Here is a 21,511-nt window from a genome sequence, read left to right as displayed (position 1 = left end):
TTCAAGGACCATTGAGCATATTTGATATCAATTAGAGACCAAACAATTATAAAATATCATTGCAAGATTGATAGGCTAATTTAAAAATAATTGTATATGAAAAAAATATTATAATACCCTTATTTATCTTTTTTAATTAATAAGTAATCATTCATTAATTAATAAATAACCATTTGTATTTAATAAGAAGTCATTCGCTAATTGACAAGTTTAAAAATATAAAAAAGTATGGTTGTGGGAAAAGATAAGTATAGGTCATATTTTTATAAGTAACAATTTGTTAATAAACAAATATCCATTCACATTTAATAAGAAGTCATTCGCTAATTGATAAATTCAAAAAATTGAAAAAGCTTGATTGTGAGAAGGGATAAGTATATATCAGTAGTTCTTAAATGATATTTTCTAGTTAAGAAAACCTGTTTTTTATGCATATTTTTTATAAACAGGATAAAACAACCAACTTCGCTGCTGATACAAATATACTTGCATTTTTCCATTTTGACCTTGATTATTTAAATAAAACAGTAAAAGAATTATCCTGTTTTCTGTTGTATCTAAGACAACGTGCTGAAAAGCCAAATATACTTGCTTTATGCTTTTCAGTCGCGCACCCTTTGTACAACTATGGAAGATCGGCATTGCATGGTCGCTGTTGGAAGTGATGAAACAAATACATGATGTTAATTCCATTGACCTCTTTCTGATGCATCCAAAGTCAACAATTCAGCATTCCGTGATAACAATTAGCTGACTTGTTGTCTCTCGACGTGCAGTTCATCAACTCCGCCAACAAGGCCGTCAATCTGGGCTTGGCAACAAGAAACTAAAGCCAGAGTTGTCCCGAATAAGTGGTGGGGCCTCAACATCGGAAATATCTATTTGTTCCATCGACCTTGACAGATCATCAACGGAAAACGGAATGCTGTAAAGCAAAAAATTCCAAACAGTTAATGCCAACCACAATTTCTCCATATGGATTCCAACGAGATATTTCGCTTACAGAAGATTATTAAACATGTAAACAAAGTATACGGGTTTTCCTTCGCTCCAAATCCAGTGTGCAGTATAACGGCAGGGCAACTGTGTTAGTATTTACTATGCAGTTCATTTTCGATAGGTATGCTTCAAGAATTTCTCAAATTAATTTACAATGTTAAGCATTATTTGGCCTTCAAACTTACAAAAAAGGCGAAATCAAATATTAGTGATAGTTGAAATGAAGAAAAAAAATCACTTGTTTGATTGATATCACCTTACCTTGAATCATCATCCAACAGGAAAGAACTACTAACAGCGTTATTTGAATCTTCAGTCATCAACACTCTCATATTGGAAATGACCTAGATGAAAACATCGATAAGGTAAAGCTTAAACACAGTTTTCCAGCACGTTTTCTTCCTGAAGCTATCATGCTGCTGTTCACGAAAAGATAACTCCAAGCCTATTTTTGAACAAGGTTTTCTGAAGAAACTCACATCAGGTGACACGCTATGCGTTCCATACTTGTCATCCCAGTACATTGTGCTAATCCGATACAACTGCTGGATGCTGAGGACCTGTAAATAGTGCAATGAGGTTGGGACTCGTTCAGGTAACTGTATCCTCCTCCTCCATAATAAGTAAAATTGCCTTCACTTACCGGGCACAGGTCATGGCTTATTTCATCCAGTGTTTTCTTAGGTTTCTGGTGTATGACCTGAACGAAGGGCAGAAAAGATGAGATGCTATATGTGCTATCTTAGCATCAGAACAAGTGCTACGCAGGTCAGAAAGATACCAGAAATCCAATCGCCTGTCTGATATGCTTCAGCTCATCCCACGCTGAACCTGCATACTGCATCATTTTTGGGAGTGGGAAGGGGGCAGGGAAAATGGGAGGTTAGTAGTTGCACCTCATCAACAGAACTGCACAAGCTCAAGAGCAGAGAAATTAAGGCACCTCATCTGTTGCCTTATAACACCAATGCTCCAATTCAGCCAAACCAGCCTTGACATATTCTCCATTACTAAATGAGCAGCACTCCCTTCTTAAAAGGAGACTGTGACAAGAAATAAAATGTGGAATGATAAAATTATTTTGCAGAACAGAAAACAATCCCACAAACTATGTAAGTAGAAGTATACTAACCTATTAAATAGTTGGACATTGATGAAAGAAAAAATTTGAGTGAACACCTTACGAACTAAAAATGGGGGAACCTGTCCAAATGAAGCAGAAAAATAAAACACACGAGAAAGAAGAACCCCCTTCATCCTTTTGAAGAAAAAGTTCGTCTTAAGTTTAAGCCCCCTTTAAGTTATGTTTAATATCTGAAATGGAGAATATTTTTGTTAATTTAGAACTTGACTGCAATATAACAGAGGCCCGTGCAATTTAGAATCATAAGGGTCAGCAAAAAAAAAAAAAAAAGCATGAAGACCCATGAGTCATGACCATAATACAAATATAACAAATATAAAGGGGCAAAGACAGAAGGATGATGTCAAATGAGATTCTACTAACATGGTTTGCTTTCAAAGTATTCAAAAAGTTCCCAAGACTCTTAACTATCCCCTGCCAGTGAGCAATCAAAGCTTTCTGAGCTTCAGTATTTGCAAGTGAGAGTGATCCCTTAACCAAGCTTGCTCTGGATGTTCTTGGTGCCTATCTCATCACAATTAAACAATTACAATTCAAATCCCTAAATTTGATAGAAGGACGACAAATGAAGTCAACAAAGATCTTTGAAAACAAAGAAATAGTTACCTACCTGGATGCACAACCCTAGCAGGGGGGAATTTCTTTCTTTAGATTATCTCGAATCATTCCATATATTTTTTCTACATATGCAGTAAGCTGCTGTTTGAAAAGCAAAGCTGGGTACTTGGCTTCGACTTGTCGTAATGTGTCTACACCACCGCTTATGCTACCATTGATTAAGGAGAGATTAACTCCTGTTGGGGTTCCACGGAAACTCTGAAACAACAAGGATAATTATCTGGAGCGTGAAAGCTTCTCTACAGGTATGACTCTGTTGAAATAAGAACATTATCTTTACCTGTGTCATTCTCCCAAATAGGGTTGCGGATGAAGAACGACGGCGTTGTGGGGCCATTCCAGCAGCACCACTTGCCTTGAGTGTGCGCTGGAGTAACAATAGAAGTGTGGATGCATTGGATAACCAATAAGCCAAGACATCATTGTTGTCCTGGGTCTGAAGTCCAAATAAATTTGGAGTTAGGAAGTTAGTAAAGTCAAGAGTGAAAGAGTACAGCATGCTAGAGTTTCGCCTTTGACACCTCAATTGCATTGCCAATAGTTTGAATGATACGATCAAAAACACTAGTACGCTCTACTTCAAATGATCTCCAATGCAAGAGACATTTGTATATGATACATGCAGCAATAGGTCTGTTCCCCGCAAAGCCTACATGTTGTGCAATACATCTGATGAGCAAGTCTTGATTTTCCTGCTGTTTCTCATTTAGTGACTTTTGTGGTTTATCATCTACTTCAGCGTGTTCCCTCTGGTTAATTGACGAGCTATAAAGATCCTGATTAGTTTACCAAGTGGCAAAAAAGAGAGTCAGATCCACGTAGTATCCCACCCAAATAAACAGTGATACAAAATAGTTACATACCACGGGTACCTTCGCTTCTCCGACTATATGGCCACTTTCAGAACCTCTCTGACATGAGGTCAGAAAATATATTAAACTAAACACCAAGCTTTATGTTGTTATCATGTACATAAGAAGCGTTCCAAGGAATACCTGTATGATAGATCTAGAGCGTCCAGAAAGGAACTTGTTTGGTGTCATGGATACAGCTTGCTGACGTAGAACCCGATTCTCTGATTCTAAATTAGTAATTTTTTCTTCCAACCTAATCAATCAATTATGAGATTTTAACCAATTATCTCAGCAAATTGATGAGTGATTACGACCCATTTTTAAGGATGAAATTAGGTATAAAAAAATTTACCCAGGTACTCCACAAGAAAATAGTAAATCTTGCAAAAGAGGACTTCAGTAATGCAAGAAATTTGTAAAATCTCAAATAATAAATGGATGCTTTAGGTCAACATTTTGAAAGTTGGTCTTTGATTATCATGGAAAAACAATAACACCAAGCACCTTTATTACCTGGTTAACGATTCCTGGAGTTGACCAACCTTCTTCTCTGTCTCCTCTAATTTTTTACCCTGTTCTTCAATAAAAGCTTGAGATTCATTGTATTTTCTTTCAAAATCTTCAACTTTTTGTTTCTCTGACTCTAATGAGGTCTGTGTGAACATAAAGCCCAAGATAACATCACTTAGGTAACTTCATCATGATATGCTGCAGACAATAACTTCAGTTCATCACCAATGACTTGAGCGGAAATTAGTCTACCTCTATTCATTTAGTGATCCAGTCAAAGGATAATTTTAAAAAAAAAATCTGAATTTTACAGCAAACTATTTGCATTCCTTGGTACCATTGTGGTTTAATTGAAAGAAATAATCCGTTCTTCCTCATTTGAACCATCACTGCCACTCGAAATAAGCTGTCATTAACTATTTTTCCGTTTCCCATTGACTAGGAATTATTCCATTGCAATAATAATAAAAGGAAAGGAATTCACAAGATATGATTTCATTACGCTTCTCAAATTTACAAGAAAGACATGACAAATTACGTCATTACATTGAGAGCCATCCAAAGGCAGTTCTCCTATCAACACTCTAAAGACAATAAAACTTGTACTCAGTTCTGGAAAATTCTACAATGACATGAATGATCCATTTATTTGATAAGCTAGGTTATATATATTGTTGTATCATTCAATGTAATGTCCAGAACAGAACAAAAAACGTTGTTTTCTAGGAATGTTGTTCAATCTGATATACTGATTTGTAAACCTTCCACCAACTTTTGTTTGACTTAACCAGTCAAGGAAGCGTAAAAAGAGCAACCTTTTGTTTGGAGGCTGACATAGTTGTTTCTTTACAAAGTACATATAGGTAAACATGCTTCCAATATTTAAAGGAGCCATAGATGCAAAACAAGACACATGCTTGAAAGTAAAGTTGCCTAGCAGCACATTAAGGTCTAGTTAGAATGAACTTTCTTACCTTCAGACTCTCAACTTCCCCCGTTAGTGACTCAATCTTTTGTGTGTCTTCCACAAGAATTTGTGTTTCTTTAATAACAGGAGGTGCTTCTTCTACAACTTTCTTTGCATTCTCCTTCTCCTTGACAAGTAAAGCATTAGTTTCATCAATCTTGTTCTGCATCTCCTGTAGCGAGTTCTGCAGTTTTGCTACTTCTTGTGCTTTGGCTTCTTCTAGGTTAGTCTGCACAAAATTTTGTAGTATTTTTAGGGCTTAAAAATACAAAAGTTTAGTTTTTCTCCAAAATTCATGATTACATACAATATCATAAAAACAAAAATTTCGAACATGATATCCATCCACAAAACACCCATGTTACCCTTAAACTTTTTTCTAATTGCAGACGCCAAGTGAGTTCCTCCACTCGTTTTTCCAGCTTATCCTTCGCTTCTTTAAGCGCGCCAGTTTCTCTTGCAGCCTAGAGCAAATAAAAGTTATTTTTAACTTATAGTAGATAAAGAGAAATTATAGCAAGAAAATCAGTAAAAAGAGGACGTACTTGCCACACAGATATCACAGTTAAGACAGTATGTGAGTTCTATTATGTAATAGGATAAATATAAAAAAATACAAAATCACAATAAGGACAGAAACATGCCATTTTGAGTTTCCTAAGTTCTCTCCTGGCCAACCGCCCCCTCCATCTGCATTGTGCAACTATTGTACTTTTCTTGAGCCTTTTATAGTATAAAGTAGCCTTCCGGCATCGCCACCAGGCCTGCAATTTTTAAGTGAGAGTATTTATTTATGAACATTGTAGACTGATACTGGGCAGATCATCTCAATCACATAGTACAAAGTGACCTGAACAATGACTGCAGCTTTAGTCTGCTTCCTAAATCTGAACTGATTACGAGCACCCATTGTCCTTAAACCTGTTTGCAAGATAAGTACTGAAGCATGGAATCTTTTATAGGCTTTCCTAGCTGCATATCCGCGCACGTTTTTCTGAATTTTCTTTGCAGCAGCCTCCCTTCTCATGTTTTCATAATCTTTGCATGCCAGTCTTCCTACGGATCATATATCATGCATGTTAATTGAATATAGTAACAAAAGACTGATTAAGCAGTGGAGTGTGTCCTACACTCCATCCTAATTGGGGAAGCCCATAATCTTGAAAATTGCATAGCATCTGGCAAGTAACTGACTTGGTTGATAAACTTTTGGAGTATCTCACCTCTACATAGAGATTGCATGAATACAGTAGTTCTATGCAATGCAAGATAATGATTACGAGCTTGATGGGTCCGTATGCGACGTTGGATAATTTTGGCTGCCCGACTGAGTACTTGAGCCCTCTGTGCATCAAGTTCAGCCATCTGACCAGCTCTCAGGAATATCTTTGTTTTCCCAATCTACAATTCACAGCCAATCAAATATATTTTCAGGCCTTGAAATATGGTGCCATTAATATTTCTATGCATGTAATACAATCATACAAGATCCATGTTCACATTTGTTTGTAATAGCTGCAAGAGGTAATATATTTTAATGCTACTGCATCCATAGAATTTAGTTCTTTAAACGAGCAGTGATTTACTTTAGCGGTCTGTGACAAATATAATGAGCGTAACTATTTTGGCTAAACATTTTAAGTACCTGATATCCCTTAAGACCCACTTTTTCCAGAATCTTTTGGCAAACAACCTTTTCATCAGAGCTGCTCATAGAGGAAATAAACTTGTAGATCAGTGCAGTCTTGGCACGAAGCAGGTGATATGCTAAAAGTACTTACTTTCCATCCACAACTTCTGGGGCAAGGATTCCAAATCTGTGAGCAAATTCAAAGAAAAGACGGCGAGTAGGGTAACCAGCGCAACTAATTCTGATTGCCTCTAGAACACCCTATAGGGGCAAGTGTAAGCAATTGCCAAAGGAGGGGAATTAGAGACACAATTATGGATATACTTTTATACAAACCATCATCCAAAGAAAGAAATAGAAGTTGGATATCAAGGCATACTTACGCCACAGCGAAGTTGTTGCATAATGTTGATATTCTCAAATATTGCAGGCTTAAGGACATTGTTTGGTTTTATACACCTGACATAATGAGGTTCTGTCGAGTTCAATGTCTCCATTAGTTGCTGTAGTTGTAGCTGCACCATTCAGATTGTGAAAACATGGTTTTTTAGCTTGCCCATAGTAAAGTACATTTCAATTTTTTAAGGTTGTGACATGAGCTTCTACGTGTCAAAGCTGGAATATTATCTGTTATTTAAGGACATGTTGTGCAGGTATACAAGTGAACGAGGAAATAATGACACCTTAAAACGGGAAGCTATTGAAGAAAACTTCGACGACTTAGATGTCTCTTCTGGAAGAGGAGGAAAAAGACCTGCTACGAAAGGACATTTGGAAGCACTCAACAAATCTTGATGTTCAGGAACCACGTAATCTTTATTTTTATCTAAAAACTGGTCCGACTGGTATAAGACCTGCCCATTTTATGAGTGTAAAAAGCAATAAGCCAAAATGTGTCATTTCTTAAGCATTTTACGTGATGATAATTAGTCATACCTCCCCAGCATAATGAGCAATGGTGAAATCTGTTCGAGACAATTTTGGCTTTATAAAACGCTTGTGAGTCTTGAATGATTGATAAAGCTTATTTGCAAATGTTTCATGTGTTGACTTGGGAAACATGCTGAAAGGCAAAAAAGAGAAATAAGAGAATGAAGGAGTAAGCTCAATATGGTATATAACTATGTGACGAGGACAATTAGACAAAAAGAATCGGATGAAAGCTAAACATGTTCCATCTTTCCATCCAAAGGCATGAGTCAAGAAAACATTGAGCAAGTTATGGGAGCCCTACTTTGGAGGAAGAAATTCAGAGGACCCAAAACAAGAAAAGATAATAACATTGTTTTACCAAGCCTCATCGAGCAGAGCGACGATTCCTCCAGGTTTCTGCAAAAGAAAAGTCAACAAGAAAGACTAGTTAAAAAAATGGGGAAAAGAGATGAAAAGCCAATTAAGGTAATGAATTTTGACAGACTATAAAATAAGACGAGAAGCATAAAACTAGTAGAAATTAACTCAGAAGTAAACTTCTTGATTGTTCACTTGTTGTCAAGAACCAATGCATTCCAAAAGCTAAAATTGTTAGAAGGTTCTTCAATGGTTTACTTAAAGCACAAGTCCCCCATATCCTGTACACTTTGCCCTGTTTCTCTTTTCTGTTAAAATAAGGTAGTAAGTGTTCCGCAAGTCCGTGTCTAACATTCATAGAAAGTTATCAACAGTTTGTTTTCTCGTTGTTTATAGATGGTGCAGGTTCACAAAAATAGACTGCAGTATAGCCTTAAAACAATAGATAAATTACACTAGGAAACATCAAAAGGATCATCACTAGAATATTTGAAAGCATAAATATCTCCAACTTTTTTGTCTCTGGACAATTCAGTTGACCATTCTGCAAGAGATCAACTAATCGGTCACAATTTCATGAAAAAAGAGTGTGTGAGAAAACCTTTTCAATAAGGTCTAAAACATCTTGATTATCAACAAATTCAATGTAGCTCCAATCAATCTGCTCCTTTGTATATTCTTCTTGTTCCATTTTAAACACGTGCTGCAGATCGTCAGACTTATCAAATGTGGAAATATAATATATGCAAGAAACTGAAATGCTCAATGCGGTCTGAGATTATGCCTGATTGAAATGTTGCTGCAACTTCTCATTTGTGAAATTGATGCAGAACTGCTCAAAACTGCAGAGCATGATATGCTGAAATTAAGTTACAAAGGATTGAAAACAAGCAGTGGCTGTTTGTTACAACACGTAAAGTATTGCACACTCATTGATACACATGTTTGACTCCACTATAGGTTACCTGTTAGTTTTAAAGCTTTCAAAACCATAGATATCAAGGACCCCAATCAAACATTTGGAATTTGGATCTTGTCCGATTGAATTATTAATCTTGTCCACCAACCTGCATAATCCCAGACAATTGCACTTAGCACCAAAACCACGTCTTATACTATAAAAGGCAGAAGATATGAAATTTTCTCCATTTAAAGCATCTTACCAGTCAAATAGCCGAGAATAAATTGTTTTTGCCAAGCCATCTCTACTGATTAATGCACTTTGGGGGTCAAGGCTCCGCTTTATAACTTCTTCAGGGGTGACCATGACGCGTTTGCACAATGCATCTTGTAAGGCATCAGCATCACACCTGATAAAACATGAAATATGATTATGACAATCATCTTAAAGGTAATTGAAACCCATAGCAGCAAACATACATGAGAAGCTCTGCAGTTGTTTTCAAGTGGAATTTGGCTTTGTCATCTTTTGGAACTGATGAGTCAACTTCCTTTCCTTTGGCAAAAGCAATATTACCAAGATGAAGAATTGCAGCGACAACTCGGAAAATTGCATCCTGAGGGGGGAAAAAGTAGGGGAAAGCAGAGTCTCAACTCAACCATTCCATATTCTAGCAGTATGGAAGTTAAATACATGGCCATGATTAGACATACCTGATCTTTTTGGCTTATTCCAACAACATCCATAGCTCGACGGGTGGCAAGATACTCACGAGCATCACTTACATCAGCCAGTTCATAAAAATTTGATTGGTTCAGGTAGTGAAATGATCTAGGACTATCTAATTTGTATTTCTCAATTTCCTGCCAACAAAAGTTGCAATAATTTATTAAAAGGAATTATCACAAGCCATGAGTAGATTGCTGACAATAAGACACCTCGTGTGGTGCAGCACAAAGGAGATAAAAGCAGTGGTAGTTGCGTTCAGGATCGTTAATTTGGCAGACCCGAGACCTCTCCAGAAGGTAAGTTCGAATGGCTGCTCCTGAGATTCTTCCACTCTTATCAAATTGGATCTCAACAAATTTGCCAAAACGGCTGCATCATTGAAAAAAAAAACAGAAAATTTGAAAACAACTGTCGGCAACAAATTTTGAGATAATCAACAACAATCCAGGAAAAGAACATTTTCATAAATGGCAATCTATCCAACAACTATTATCAAAGCCAAATTGAGTTTTTGTTGCTGCATGTGGTATGACAGAATGTAGTGAGAAGAAGTGAAGTATCTTGTGCATCAGCCTATCATGGTGAACAAAAAATAAGTAATACTTCACTGCCTCTGTGAAAGAGGCACACCTCGAATTGTTATTCCTTACAGTCTTTGCATTGCCAAAAGCTTCAAGAACTGGATTTGACTGCATTCAATTTATTATTCAGGGTCACATATAATTCCATATCAAATTAAAAAATGGAATGTTATTGACAAAGGAATTCAAATTGTTCTTTTACAAGTATAGAATGAGTAGTTCATTGAATCTTACTTCAAGAACTTGTTGTTCAACTGTTCGTCCTTCAGTAGCAGCCCTACCGCCTAAGAAAGCTAAGTATCGCATAAGCATTTTCGTAGTTTCAGTTTTACCGGCTCCACTTTCCCCGCTGACCAAAATTGAGTTGCTTTTTCCTTCGTTAATCATTGCCCTGATTTTTGTAAAAGCATCAATTAGATATTTGGTTCGATAACAGTAACAAAATTTGGCCATAAAACAAATACCTATATGCAACATCAGCTACTGCAAAAACATGAGGACTTAGTTCTCCGAATGGTGCTCCCTTGTACTGTTGCATCATGTGAGGATCATAAAGATGAGGTAGTCTTTGGAATGGATTTATGGCAATGAGAATATTTCCAGTATAAGTCTGCGGTTACAATGACAAAATGAGAAGGAAATATGCATTTTAGAATGATGAACTTTGCATAGCACGTCATATTAAAGGAAAGAAAGCCTTACATATATTTCATTCAATTCATATCGAGATTTTAGGTTCTGCAGGACACCAGGCTCATGCAAATAAGACAGCTTTGTCATATCATCCACTCCACCAGCAGGAGCTTCCATATCTTTGGGATATATTTTTGATAATTTTGCAGAAACCTTGAAAACCCCAAAGTAGAAGTTGAGGTGGTAATTCAGATTTAATTTTTGCCTTAATCTGTTTCTGTAGTTTTGTATCCATTTCCAATTGATGATACAAACATGAGCGAAATTGATGCTTCATAAGAGAATGCATTGTTATGCTTACAGAAGTAGAATCATAGACATATTTTTCTTACTGCAGCATAGTATGCCCCTGCAGTCATTCAACTAGGGAAGAAAAAAGCAAGGAACAAAATAGAGGTAGAATTAGGAGGTCAATGATTTTGAAAGCCAATTTTGAGGAACTTAAACATGTACAAGTGTGATTGTAGATCTTGAAAGGCGATTTAAAGATAAAGCACAGCATAGGAACTATGAGAAAGAGAGAAGGCTCGTGCATGGATCCTGCCCTTACATTATTTTACTAAAAATGTAGCAAGTCCATAAGGAGGAGTAAATCATTCTTGCCATTATGATTTTCTCTTTCTTTTGCATTAACTGTAGTCATACAAGAAATAAAACTCAATCGTTTATCCATCCAAGATTCCGGAGTAATAATGCCAGGATGAAAGTCTGATAATTGAGATACATGGCTTGTTATTGCTAAAACTGACATCATATCCATGCAGATGGGGAACCTATAACAACATTGAAAAAGAAAAACGCCCAGATATAAAGGATGAAGGAACAATTTATTGGCAATATACAAACCTTTTTTCCATTGGTAGTTTCAATTTCAGCATCTTTTCCAGTGATTTTTGATACCTGTCCATCAATCCAAGCAACATCTGGATCTTCAATCCAGACATGAGAACCTGCAATGATATTCACCGGAGTTCCCTACAGATGGAGATGCGGAATCACCTTTTCTGTTTTTAATAGACTGACAGAAAACTTTACATTCTTATAATGTGAATGGGAGAAGGATTATAAAATTCTAAAATTCAAAGCAATAAATTAGTTCCTTCCTTGTATTTAGACACAAAAAGCTAACATCCAAATAGAACGTACTGGAGTGCACCGGATTGTTTAATACAAAAATAATAACAATAAATAGTAACCAAGCAGTTGAGTGCCACAAACCAGACGTTAGAGGATAGGTTGAGTTAATAGCTATAGGCAAGATCTCATACATCATCTTTTTTTCCCCCTCGTGTTTTTAAACTGGAAGATCACTAACTTTCTTTGGATCCAGTAGGAACGTAAATAATCACTTGCTATGGCATCCTCGCACTAACTCAGAATCTATAAATCTATGTCTCATGATATTCAATCGATGTTCAGGTTCAGCACCCAGTCAGAAACTAAGATTACCCATTAGCTCGTGACAAAACTTCTTCGTAGTCAACTAACTTTTGTATTAATTTTACTACGTAAAAAAACAGCTGCTCAGGCCATGTGTGCGTGCACCAGTGCAGGTGTGCATCCAATGAGAGGGTAGAAACCTGTTCTTCCAATATCTACAGAGCTATACATGAATGCTTATCTGAGTGCAATATATTCCAATATGATTATGTTCTTTCACATTTTACCAGTGATGATATGATCCATTTTCCATGTTCTTTCAGATTCCGAATACTGTAAGTTGATACTACAAGGGGACGAAATTAAGCTGGTACTCGTTGCCCAAAAAAATATACAAGTGCTCTATTTTAAGGAATCGCTTGAGTTGAGACTTATTTGTCCCCTCACTAGGTATGCACCGCCATAGCCTATTAATTTTACATGCAAACGGCTTAGGTTGAATGCGACTGTCAGCCATGGTATCAGAAAGACGGAAATTGAGCTGACAAGATTGTTAGAAGAAAAGTGGGGGGAAAAAGGAAAGTCGTCTGTAACAGAATAGCAAGAGACTCTTTTCTGGAAGACAAAAATACAGTGCATCCAAGTCCAGAATATGAACTGAAACTCGCATACCATTATTGAGCTATAAATCCGAAGCTGTTAGACGCCATAACCTCTATCTTCATCAAGTACGGATAACAATGTCAGGATCCGATCAGTTATCGCCAATGTACGTAAGAGCCTGAACATTATTGATCATAAATACCCAGAATTCAAAAGATGGCGCATCAGGAAAAGATTGAACCCCAATCCCAAGCGAATGAGATAAGTGTGAAGCTAAGGCCCGGAAACGCCATTTTGTTGGGAAAATGGGAAGACATTGAAAGAAAAGAGAAGGAATGGGAAATGGAAAAAAGAAAGAAGAGACTGTTGAGGAGAGAGAGTTTTGTGAGTGGAAGTAGAATGCGGATCGAAGGGCTCGTGGAAGAGACATTCTTCGAGAGCACCTGCAACTTCGGGAGCTTCCCTTCCCTTTGCTTTCGCGCCAACTCGTGGCTGCTGATCAAGTCTCCCTTTCTGCCTTCTAATCGCAAATCCCCGTGTTGCACCAGTGGACGCGCTGCATGACAATACTTCCTTTACAGTTCGTTTTTTTTTTTTTTATTAACTTTCAAATTTCAGTTTTGATAGTTATGATTATTACTTTATTTCTCTTAAATTTTAAGACATTTTTTAAAAAAAAATTATATCAAAAGACACTTTAAAAAAATTAAAATTTTATGAAATATGTTTATTTTAATATTATTTTTTATCTTTATTTAATATTAATTAATTATAAATTTAAAGTTATTAAATGAAAAATAGTTTTAAAAAATTTATATTTTTATTTTTAAAAAATAAAATTATTAAATATATTTAATGAAAACTATTAACATATAAAATTATTTATCGTGAATCGTCTAGGGGTTGAATAGTAGATTAGTAATTTATTTTTCATAATTTAATTTAGGAGGAATGGCATTAAGGGTCTTAAAAATAGACTTTATTATAATTTGAATCTAAATGAATCTGATATTGCTCTGCAGGCCCTTATTGTCAATTTTTTAAGACCAAAAGTATGATTTTGCCCTTTGTTTGATTTGAATTTAGAACCTGCATAAACTCTCAAAACAACAAAATAGACCATACACAATATAATATCTACTATGCACAAGACAATATCCACGCATCTCAACAGGAAGTCCATGTATTTTAAGTATTTCACTAACCTTGACTTTAGCAAAAATGACTAGACAGACCATGCACGACACAATATCCACTATACATAATACAATGTCCACGTGTGCTGAACAAAAAATTCATACATTTTCAGTATTTTACTAGCCTAAACTATAACAAAATAATATTAGGCAGATCATGCACGACACAACATCCACTATACACAAAACGATGTCCACGGATGCTCAATAGAAAGTCTATGCATTTTTAATATTAAAAATGACAATTACATTATATATGAATAATTTTATGTTGGTATTAGTCTACGTACTAAAACAAGTACCCACATAAAATTTGACACAATATTTCAAGTCTGATATATATAAAAAGTTAGCCACTGTATGTAAAATATTTGACAGTTGCTTCTCTATATACAAACAAAAAATATTTGTGATTCTCACTCATCCAAAAAATAGTATTTAAAAATTCTTTTATATACATAATTATAGTTGCTTGTGTACACTAAAGAAGTACAATGTAATCAATTCTCATGCTGGGTTAGGATTATTACATGTCTTGCGATTGTGTCTGACTTTCTCACATCTTGAACAATGATAGATCTTCTTATCTTTGAAGACTTTATCCTCCTTGTTCGTGGCCTTCTGGGAGAACGGCTAGTTAAAGACGGTTGCAAGAAAAAAAAAAGTTTGTGATATATTCTCACCTAAAAGTCCATGTGATTTCAATTTATCATTATACTAGGCTTAACAAAATATTAAAATTAGGCAAATAATGCATAAAACAGTATTTACGATGCACAATATAAGATTCATTTATTTTCAACTAAAAGTCCATGAGATTTTGCTTTATCAGTAGGTTAGATTTGACAAAATATACAAGTAAGTAAATAATGCACAACACAATATCCATCACGCACAACATAAGGTTAATATATTTTCAACTAAAAGTTTATATGATTCTACTTTATTAGTAGGCTAGGCTTAAAAAATGCACAAATAGGTAAATAATGTATAACACAATATTTACTATACCTAATATAAGGTTTATTTATTTTCAACTAAAAGTTTATAAGATTCTACTTTATCAGTAAATTAGGCTTAACAAAATGCACAACACAATATCTACTATACACAATATAAGGTTCATATATTTTTAACTAAAAGTTCATAAGATTATACTTTATCAGTAGGTTAAGTTTGACAAAATACACAAGTAAGTAAATAATGCACAACACAATATCCACTATACACAACATAAGAATCATATATTTTCAACTAAAAGTTCATATGATTTTACTTTATCAGTAGGCTAGGCTTAAAAAATGCACAAATAGAAAAACAATGTATAACACAATATTTTCTATACCCAATATAAGGTTCATTTATTTTCAACTAAAAGTCTATAAGATTATACTTTATCAGTAAGCTAGGTTTAACAAAATGCACAAGTAAGCAAATAATGCACAACACAATATCCACTATACACAACATAAGGTTCATATATTCTCAACTAAAAGTCCATATGATTCTACTTTATCAGTAGGCTAAGCTTAACAAAATGCACAAATAGGCAAACAATGCATAACACAATATGTATTATACACAATATAAGGTTCATTTATTCTCAACTAAAAGTCCATAAGATTCTACTTTATCAGTAGGCTAGACTTAACAAAATGCAGAAGTAAACAAACAATGCACAACACAATATCCACCATGCACAACTTAAGATTCATATATTCTCAACTAAAAGTCCATACGATTCTACTTTATCAGTAGGCTAGACTTAACAAAATGTATAAATAGGTAAATAATGCATAACATAATATCCACTATACACAATATAAGGTTCATTTATTCTCAACTAAAAGTCTATAAGATTCTACTTTATCAGTAGGCTAGGCTTGACAAAATGTAAAAGTATGCAAATAATACACAATACAATATCCACTATGCATAACTTAATGTTCATATATTATCAACTAAAAGTCCATACGATTCTACTTTATCAGTAGGCTAGACTTAACAAAATGCACAAATAGATAAATAATGCATAACATAATATTCATTATGCACAATATAAGATTCATTTATTTTCAATTAAAAGTCCATAAGATTCTACTTTATCAGTAGGTTAGGCTTGACAAAATACACAAGTAAGCAAACAATGCACAACACAATATCCACCATGCACAACACAATCTTCATATATTCTAAACTGAAAGTCCATATGTGTCCATTTTATCAGTTGGCTAGGCTTAACAAAAAGTTTCTCAAGTTTATGAACAATAGAAAATCTGTATATAACATGATAAGGGCCATTTATTAACACCACAATGTCCATCTATTTCACATGATTTGTGTGATTAAACTGAACATTTGAAAAAATTTCTCAAGTTTATGAAGAACAAAAGATCCGTATATAACATGAAAGTATCCATTCACTAACAACACAATGTTCATATATTTACAATACAAGGTTTGTCAATATGATACACATAAATATTCGCACAAGTTAATTGTAAAGTTTACACAATGTAAACTCCATAAATAACAACATAAAGTTCATAAACAACATCTGCACCAGAACATTTATATCAGTTTCAAAAAAATATGTATCAGAAACAACAAAAAGTTCATAAATAATAACTTATTTTCATTAAATGAACATGAACGCGTACATTATAATTAGATAAAATTAATATGACTCAAACTCTCTCTATATCCTTTTTTGAGAAAATAAAACTGATAATGATAGATGCAACACTTGATCCATTCTTTTCACACTATGGGGATCGTTTCAAGAAGCTGGTTAGCGTGAGAGGAATGTAATCGAATGAATGCCTGATCATCTTCTCCATACTCATCTGGATAAAAGTGGATCGCTCACTCATATCTATTAAACGAAAAAGCTGCAAATGAGAGAAAGAAAGAAAGAAGGAGGAGGAAGACGAAGAGAGGGAATAGAGAAGTATGATGGGAAGTAAAACAAATTTAATTATTGCATCAGTATTGAAAGAGGAAGAACAGAGAAAGAAAAAGAAATTTTCCTTCAACAGGTTATGAGAGAGATAAATTGGTCATTTCATCAAAAAATATAATTACAAATAAAACCTTTAAGCTCTTAAAATAATTTCAAAATGTATTAAATTTTAAATATAAAATTTTTATTTTTTAAGATCCTTAATGTCATTCTTCCTTTAATTTACTAATAGAGAAAATCATATTTACAAGCACCGAAGTTCCGTACCCCTGGAAAAATTATTGCATGTGTCAGTGTCATCCAATCCAGGCTAAGCAGCATAGAAAACTATAGGCGTCTTAAATGCAAGGGAAACCCCACACCCCCCTCTCCCCCCAAAAATATATATATATATATATATATATAATATATATATATATATATATATATTCATTTTGTAGTTCCGAATTCTGATAGTGATACCATTCTTCCGTTCTTTTTTTTCCACATTTTTCTTTCTCTTTCTTTTTTTTTTTTGCTGGTCCCCAGTGAAATGACTCTTATGTCAAGTTAAAATTTTTATATTAAATAAATTTAAGAGTAGTTTACTTTATTAAAATAATTTAACTAATTTAATTAGAGACACAATAAATTTTATATATATTCTTTATTTATTAAATAATTTAAGTAATTTTATTAGAGACACAATAAATTTTTATATTTATTTCTCTTTAATGTGGACACCAATCATAAGCAATGTATGCATCAAGTATCTTAGTAAATATCGTTACAAATCCATAAATTGTTATTAAAAATTTATACGAAGATGAAATACATGACATCTAAGGAAAACTTACACCGAATGAGAATGAGGTAGGAGGATGAAACGACAGCATTTAACTATTTATTATTGAAGACTGGCAATTGAAATTATGAAGGAAAAATGACAAATAAGTCTCAAGTCCCAAGTATCAAACTCTATAAATTTAAAAGCTTAATTCTCAATGTTGCAACTCATTGTGACAAATTTGTAACTTGTGTTCCAAATTTTAATAAGTAAAATAAATTTATTTATTCTTCAATCATGTTAAAATTTAAAAAATCAGTTATAAGTTCAGCTCTCAAATCTAAGTTGAATTAATTGGTATTTTGGGATCTCTGTCATTTTCCTGAATATTAATAGAACCAAACAACCTGATGCCAAACTTGGAATTAGCAAATTACCCTGGGTTTCACGAAAATAACTTTCTGTCACACTAGCGGGTATTTTGGTTGTATTTGGCTTCACTTGATTTCGATTCCACACACTTTTATGGTAGACACGTTTTTATTCATTATCGCACTGTATTTTATCTCAACTTTAAACTTGAGTGCATAGATTCTTTTATTTAAAATTTGTTTTTTTTTAATTATTGCAAGTCTTCTCACACCTAAACGTCTCTTATATAACTGTTTTGTCACATACGGATCAATAAAAGTTGTGAAAATCATGAGTTGGAGATGGTGATTGGGAATTTGAAGTGTGGGGAGGGTACGTGGAGGTGGATTTGGTTCAACCTAGGAAAAGGACGAGATTGAGGTGCTTTGAAGTTTGACGGGCTCTAGTTTTTCAAGGCAATCCTGGAAAACTAGTGCGGATGGTTTTAAGGGTGAATGAATTAGAATTACAAGTTGAGAAATTTTAATGATATAGATTTTCACTAAAATGGATGAACCTGCACGCCGTCATATATGATCCATCTGATAAAAATATAGCGTTAAGTTGAATATTAAATATGAATTGATCATAATATTAATGATAATAAAAAGCAAAATAAATAAATAAATAAATATTCTGTTATAAAAATAAAATTATTAAAAATAATACTCCTTCCGTCCCAAATTATTATAAAATATTTTTAAATAAAATTTTATATATTAATAAATTTTATTAAATATACTTAACAATCTTTTCTTTTTTAAATAAAAATATAAAATTTTAAAAATATTTATTATTTAATATATTAAAAAATATAAATTAATTATAAAAAAAAAAGAGTAATATTAAAATTAATTTTAACCTACTCAAAATGTTTCATCTAAGACGAACAAATTCATTTAAAAATGTCACATAATTTGAAATAAAAGAAGAAACATATAAAATTTTATTTTATCTCATTGATGCAATTTTATATTAGAAACCATAAATTATGTGATTTTTCAAATCCATCAAAAAATTTCTCCTTTACAAAAAGGTCAAACATAGCATAAAGAGGTAATTTGCCTTGACCACAATAATAATACTAATAATAATAATAATAGTAGTAGTAGTAGGTAATTCATTTCACTAGAGGCCCAAAAAGGGAAAGTAATTTAACACTTTGGAATCTTAGTTTTGAAGTCTTAATCCTTCAATGCGACTGCATGGTCTTTGCCACTAATTATCGTATGCGTGTTTGCAAGATCTTCCAGTGTCTGCTCCTTGGAAAGTTTCTCAAATGCTCTGCATCTTCTCAGCCCATTAGCGTAATTTTCTCTACATCAATCTAAAGATGTTCGATAACTTCTTTTAAAAATCGAACCACCATGTTCTAAACACTCCATTTTTGTGAGACCAAAGATCTCATCTCAACGGGCAGGACTAGGTCAGGGGGAAAAAAAACACTATCGCAAGACAGGAGGGAAATTATAGAAGCTTATGCTTAGAGGACCCAAATTTACACCACGAAGAAGACGCATCAAGCGAGGTCCGATGATCAGCCGTATCCTGAGACAGACAGGCATCCCCCCTAGCAGCTAACTCCGTTGTTCAATCATCAGCAGGTTTGAGGTAGAGGGCTTCACCGGAGCTTCCCCCACCGGCTTCGGCTGAGCTCCCGGTTTCTTGCTTAGCCCGGTTTCTTGCTTCACCAAAGTCAGGGAAGCCGGGTCCCACGTGAGCGGGTTCAGTGTTGAGCAAGTGAAATGGAGGCGGTGGAGCTGAAGCACCGGAACTGATTCCTAGCTGAGTGTGGAAGGGTTGGTGCTGTGGAAGTGGCGAGAAAGGCTGTTGAGCGTACAAAAGTGAAGAGCGTGCAGCCATAAGTTGCTGCTGTGTCATCTGTTGACCCTGAAGGTCCTGTGCTCCTTGTTGAGCAATCCCGCTACCAGAATACTGCACCGTATTCATTCATTAAATAAACACATGTACCTAACTCGGGCGTGCATTTGACACAGGTTGTTACTTGCTGCCTGGCTGTTGCAATCTATTAGTATTAGTATTTTACCTGACCAGGCATGGCAAGTGGTTGGGGCTGAGAATCCGCTATTGCAGCCAGGTACATGAGGTTTCGCTGAAGCCTTGCTTGGTTCCTAAAAACAAAACACGCATGCTTCCATTCAAATCATGAAACATTTTAATTCTATTCTGCTGACATCAGGATTGGGCAAGATCCTTACTCCGCACACTCGCTCAACTTCCCGGAGTTCTGGCTCTCAACAATCTTCAGAATCAAGGACTTGTTTTCGTCCAGGTACTGCTTCCATTCCAACAAATAGAAAGAAAAGGTTATATGCGTCGTGGAGTATAAGGAAGCATATATAGGCATATAGCAAACGGGCAGAACGCCGCACCCAAAGTAGTGTTAACCGGAACAGCTCAAATCTCAAATTATGAGACGAAGTCGGCTAAAGCCTATACCAACCAATCTAGAGTGTTAAAGACTCGGTTCCTGTGTGATCAATTGAAGCATGAAACTTGGGCAGTGAAAAGGTCATTCAAGAGGGCAAACCAAAAGTTGATGTTATAAAGGCAAGAACTATCATTCCTGCGGTCTAGCAGAGTCAGATCATCCACGCACTGCCAAGAGGAGAAAAAAGAAGAAGCAAAGAACAGCCACTCCAGGGTAGCAGATTAGACGCAAACACCATAGACTCTACATCTACACCACCAACAATTACGTAACTAGTAGCAGAAAGTGACAAAGAAGGAGCAGAATAAAGGGAATCAGGGAAGAGAAGAGAGTCCAGAAACGCGAAAGCCTTGAAACGGTACTAGGTGCGGGTTGTGGCGCAGGGAAGACCCACAAGTAATGGTGGTAAAGACAAAAGGATGCCGGTCGGTTTCAATACAAGTAACATCCAAACCAAGACGAATAAAAGAATAAAAGAAGCGAAAATTATGGTATGATAGAGGGTGCGGAGAAAGAAAGGCATGGAGCTGCAGAAGGAGATGAAGAGAAAACCTGTTGAATGTGATCAGTGGTGACGTTGTTGGGGTAGTAGGACGCCATCATGGGTTGCATCTGCATCAGGTGCTGCTGCATTTCTCACACAAATTATATTTATACAAGTATAAGCCCCGCTCTCTATCTGATTAACTCTCCGAACTAGAGCAGAGCAGGAAACACACCTCTCAAGAGTTGCGACTGCAAAGAGAAACAAAAGCTTCTGCTTTTCTCTGTTCCCACATTTCCCTCCCCTCACAATGTTACTGCCGCTCAGAGGAAGATACTACA

General features: G+C 35.0%; 2 protein-coding genes and 1 long non-coding RNA gene across 5 annotated transcripts; 1 reads left to right on the top strand and 2 right to left on the bottom strand.

The window, feature by feature from the left end:
• Positions 1-464: 464 nt before the first annotated feature.
• LOC129319319 (myosin-11-like) lies at positions 465-13,186 on the bottom strand. The gene is given in 39 exon segments (XM_054964349.1): positions 465-925; positions 1,261-1,343; positions 1,479-1,559; positions 1,643-1,699; positions 1,781-1,837; positions 1,943-2,042; positions 2,132-2,202; positions 2,507-2,647; positions 2,754-2,782; positions 2,785-2,959; positions 3,042-3,197; positions 3,283-3,537; positions 3,625-3,672; positions 3,757-3,868; positions 4,129-4,268; positions 5,100-5,321; positions 5,458-5,556; positions 5,737-5,856; positions 5,943-6,148; positions 6,316-6,493; positions 6,738-6,798; positions 6,874-6,983; positions 7,106-7,237; positions 7,406-7,576; positions 7,659-7,785; positions 8,014-8,051; positions 8,614-8,715; positions 8,797-8,854; positions 8,978-9,079; positions 9,176-9,322; positions 9,393-9,529; positions 9,627-9,776; positions 9,852-10,011; positions 10,273-10,331; positions 10,458-10,614; positions 10,688-10,833; positions 10,926-11,069; positions 11,763-11,891; positions 12,969-13,186. Coding segments are annotated over 39 exon segments (4,587 nt in total). The 5' UTR covers positions 12,972-13,186; the 3' UTR covers positions 465-801.
• LOC129319325 (uncharacterized) lies at positions 961-7,744 on the top strand. Of its 2 annotated transcripts, none has more exons than XR_008595479.1 (6): positions 961-1,120; positions 1,281-1,364; positions 1,460-1,594; positions 1,684-1,881; positions 2,836-3,006; positions 7,376-7,744. It is a non-coding gene; the product is annotated as an uncharacterized LOC129319325 (long non-coding RNA). The 2 variants fall into 2 exon arrangements; XR_008595481.1 differs by having other exon boundaries at positions 1,673-1,881.
• A 6,167-nt stretch (positions 13,187-19,353) lies between the features above and the next one.
• On the bottom strand, positions 19,354-21,511 carry LOC129291842 (GRF1-interacting factor 1-like). Of its 2 annotated transcripts, XM_054929402.1 has the most exons (5): positions 21,406-21,485; positions 21,239-21,313; positions 20,454-20,530; positions 20,282-20,366; positions 19,354-20,169 (listed from the first exon to the last, which is right to left on the bottom strand). In XM_054929402.1, the coding sequence occupies exons 2-5, from the start codon at positions 21,302-21,304 to the stop codon at positions 19,825-19,827; spliced, it is 573 nt and encodes a 190-aa protein (XP_054785377.1). In that variant the 5' UTR covers positions 21,305-21,313; positions 21,406-21,485; the 3' UTR covers positions 19,354-19,824. The 2 variants fall into 2 exon arrangements, with proteins under 2 accessions (XP_054785377.1, XP_054785369.1); XM_054929394.1 differs by having other exon boundaries at positions 21,239-21,511.

The sequence above is a fragment of the Prosopis cineraria genome, unplaced genomic scaffold (assembly GCF_029017545.1).
Source record: "Prosopis cineraria cultivar Desert tree isolate PC_DT_omini unplaced genomic scaffold, ASM2901754v1 PC1, whole genome shotgun sequence".
Lineage (NCBI taxonomy): Eukaryota > Viridiplantae > Streptophyta > Magnoliopsida > Fabales > Fabaceae > Prosopis > Prosopis cineraria.
The sequence above is the reverse complement of the archived record's forward strand: the minus strand, read 5'-3'. Positions and strand labels throughout refer to the sequence as shown.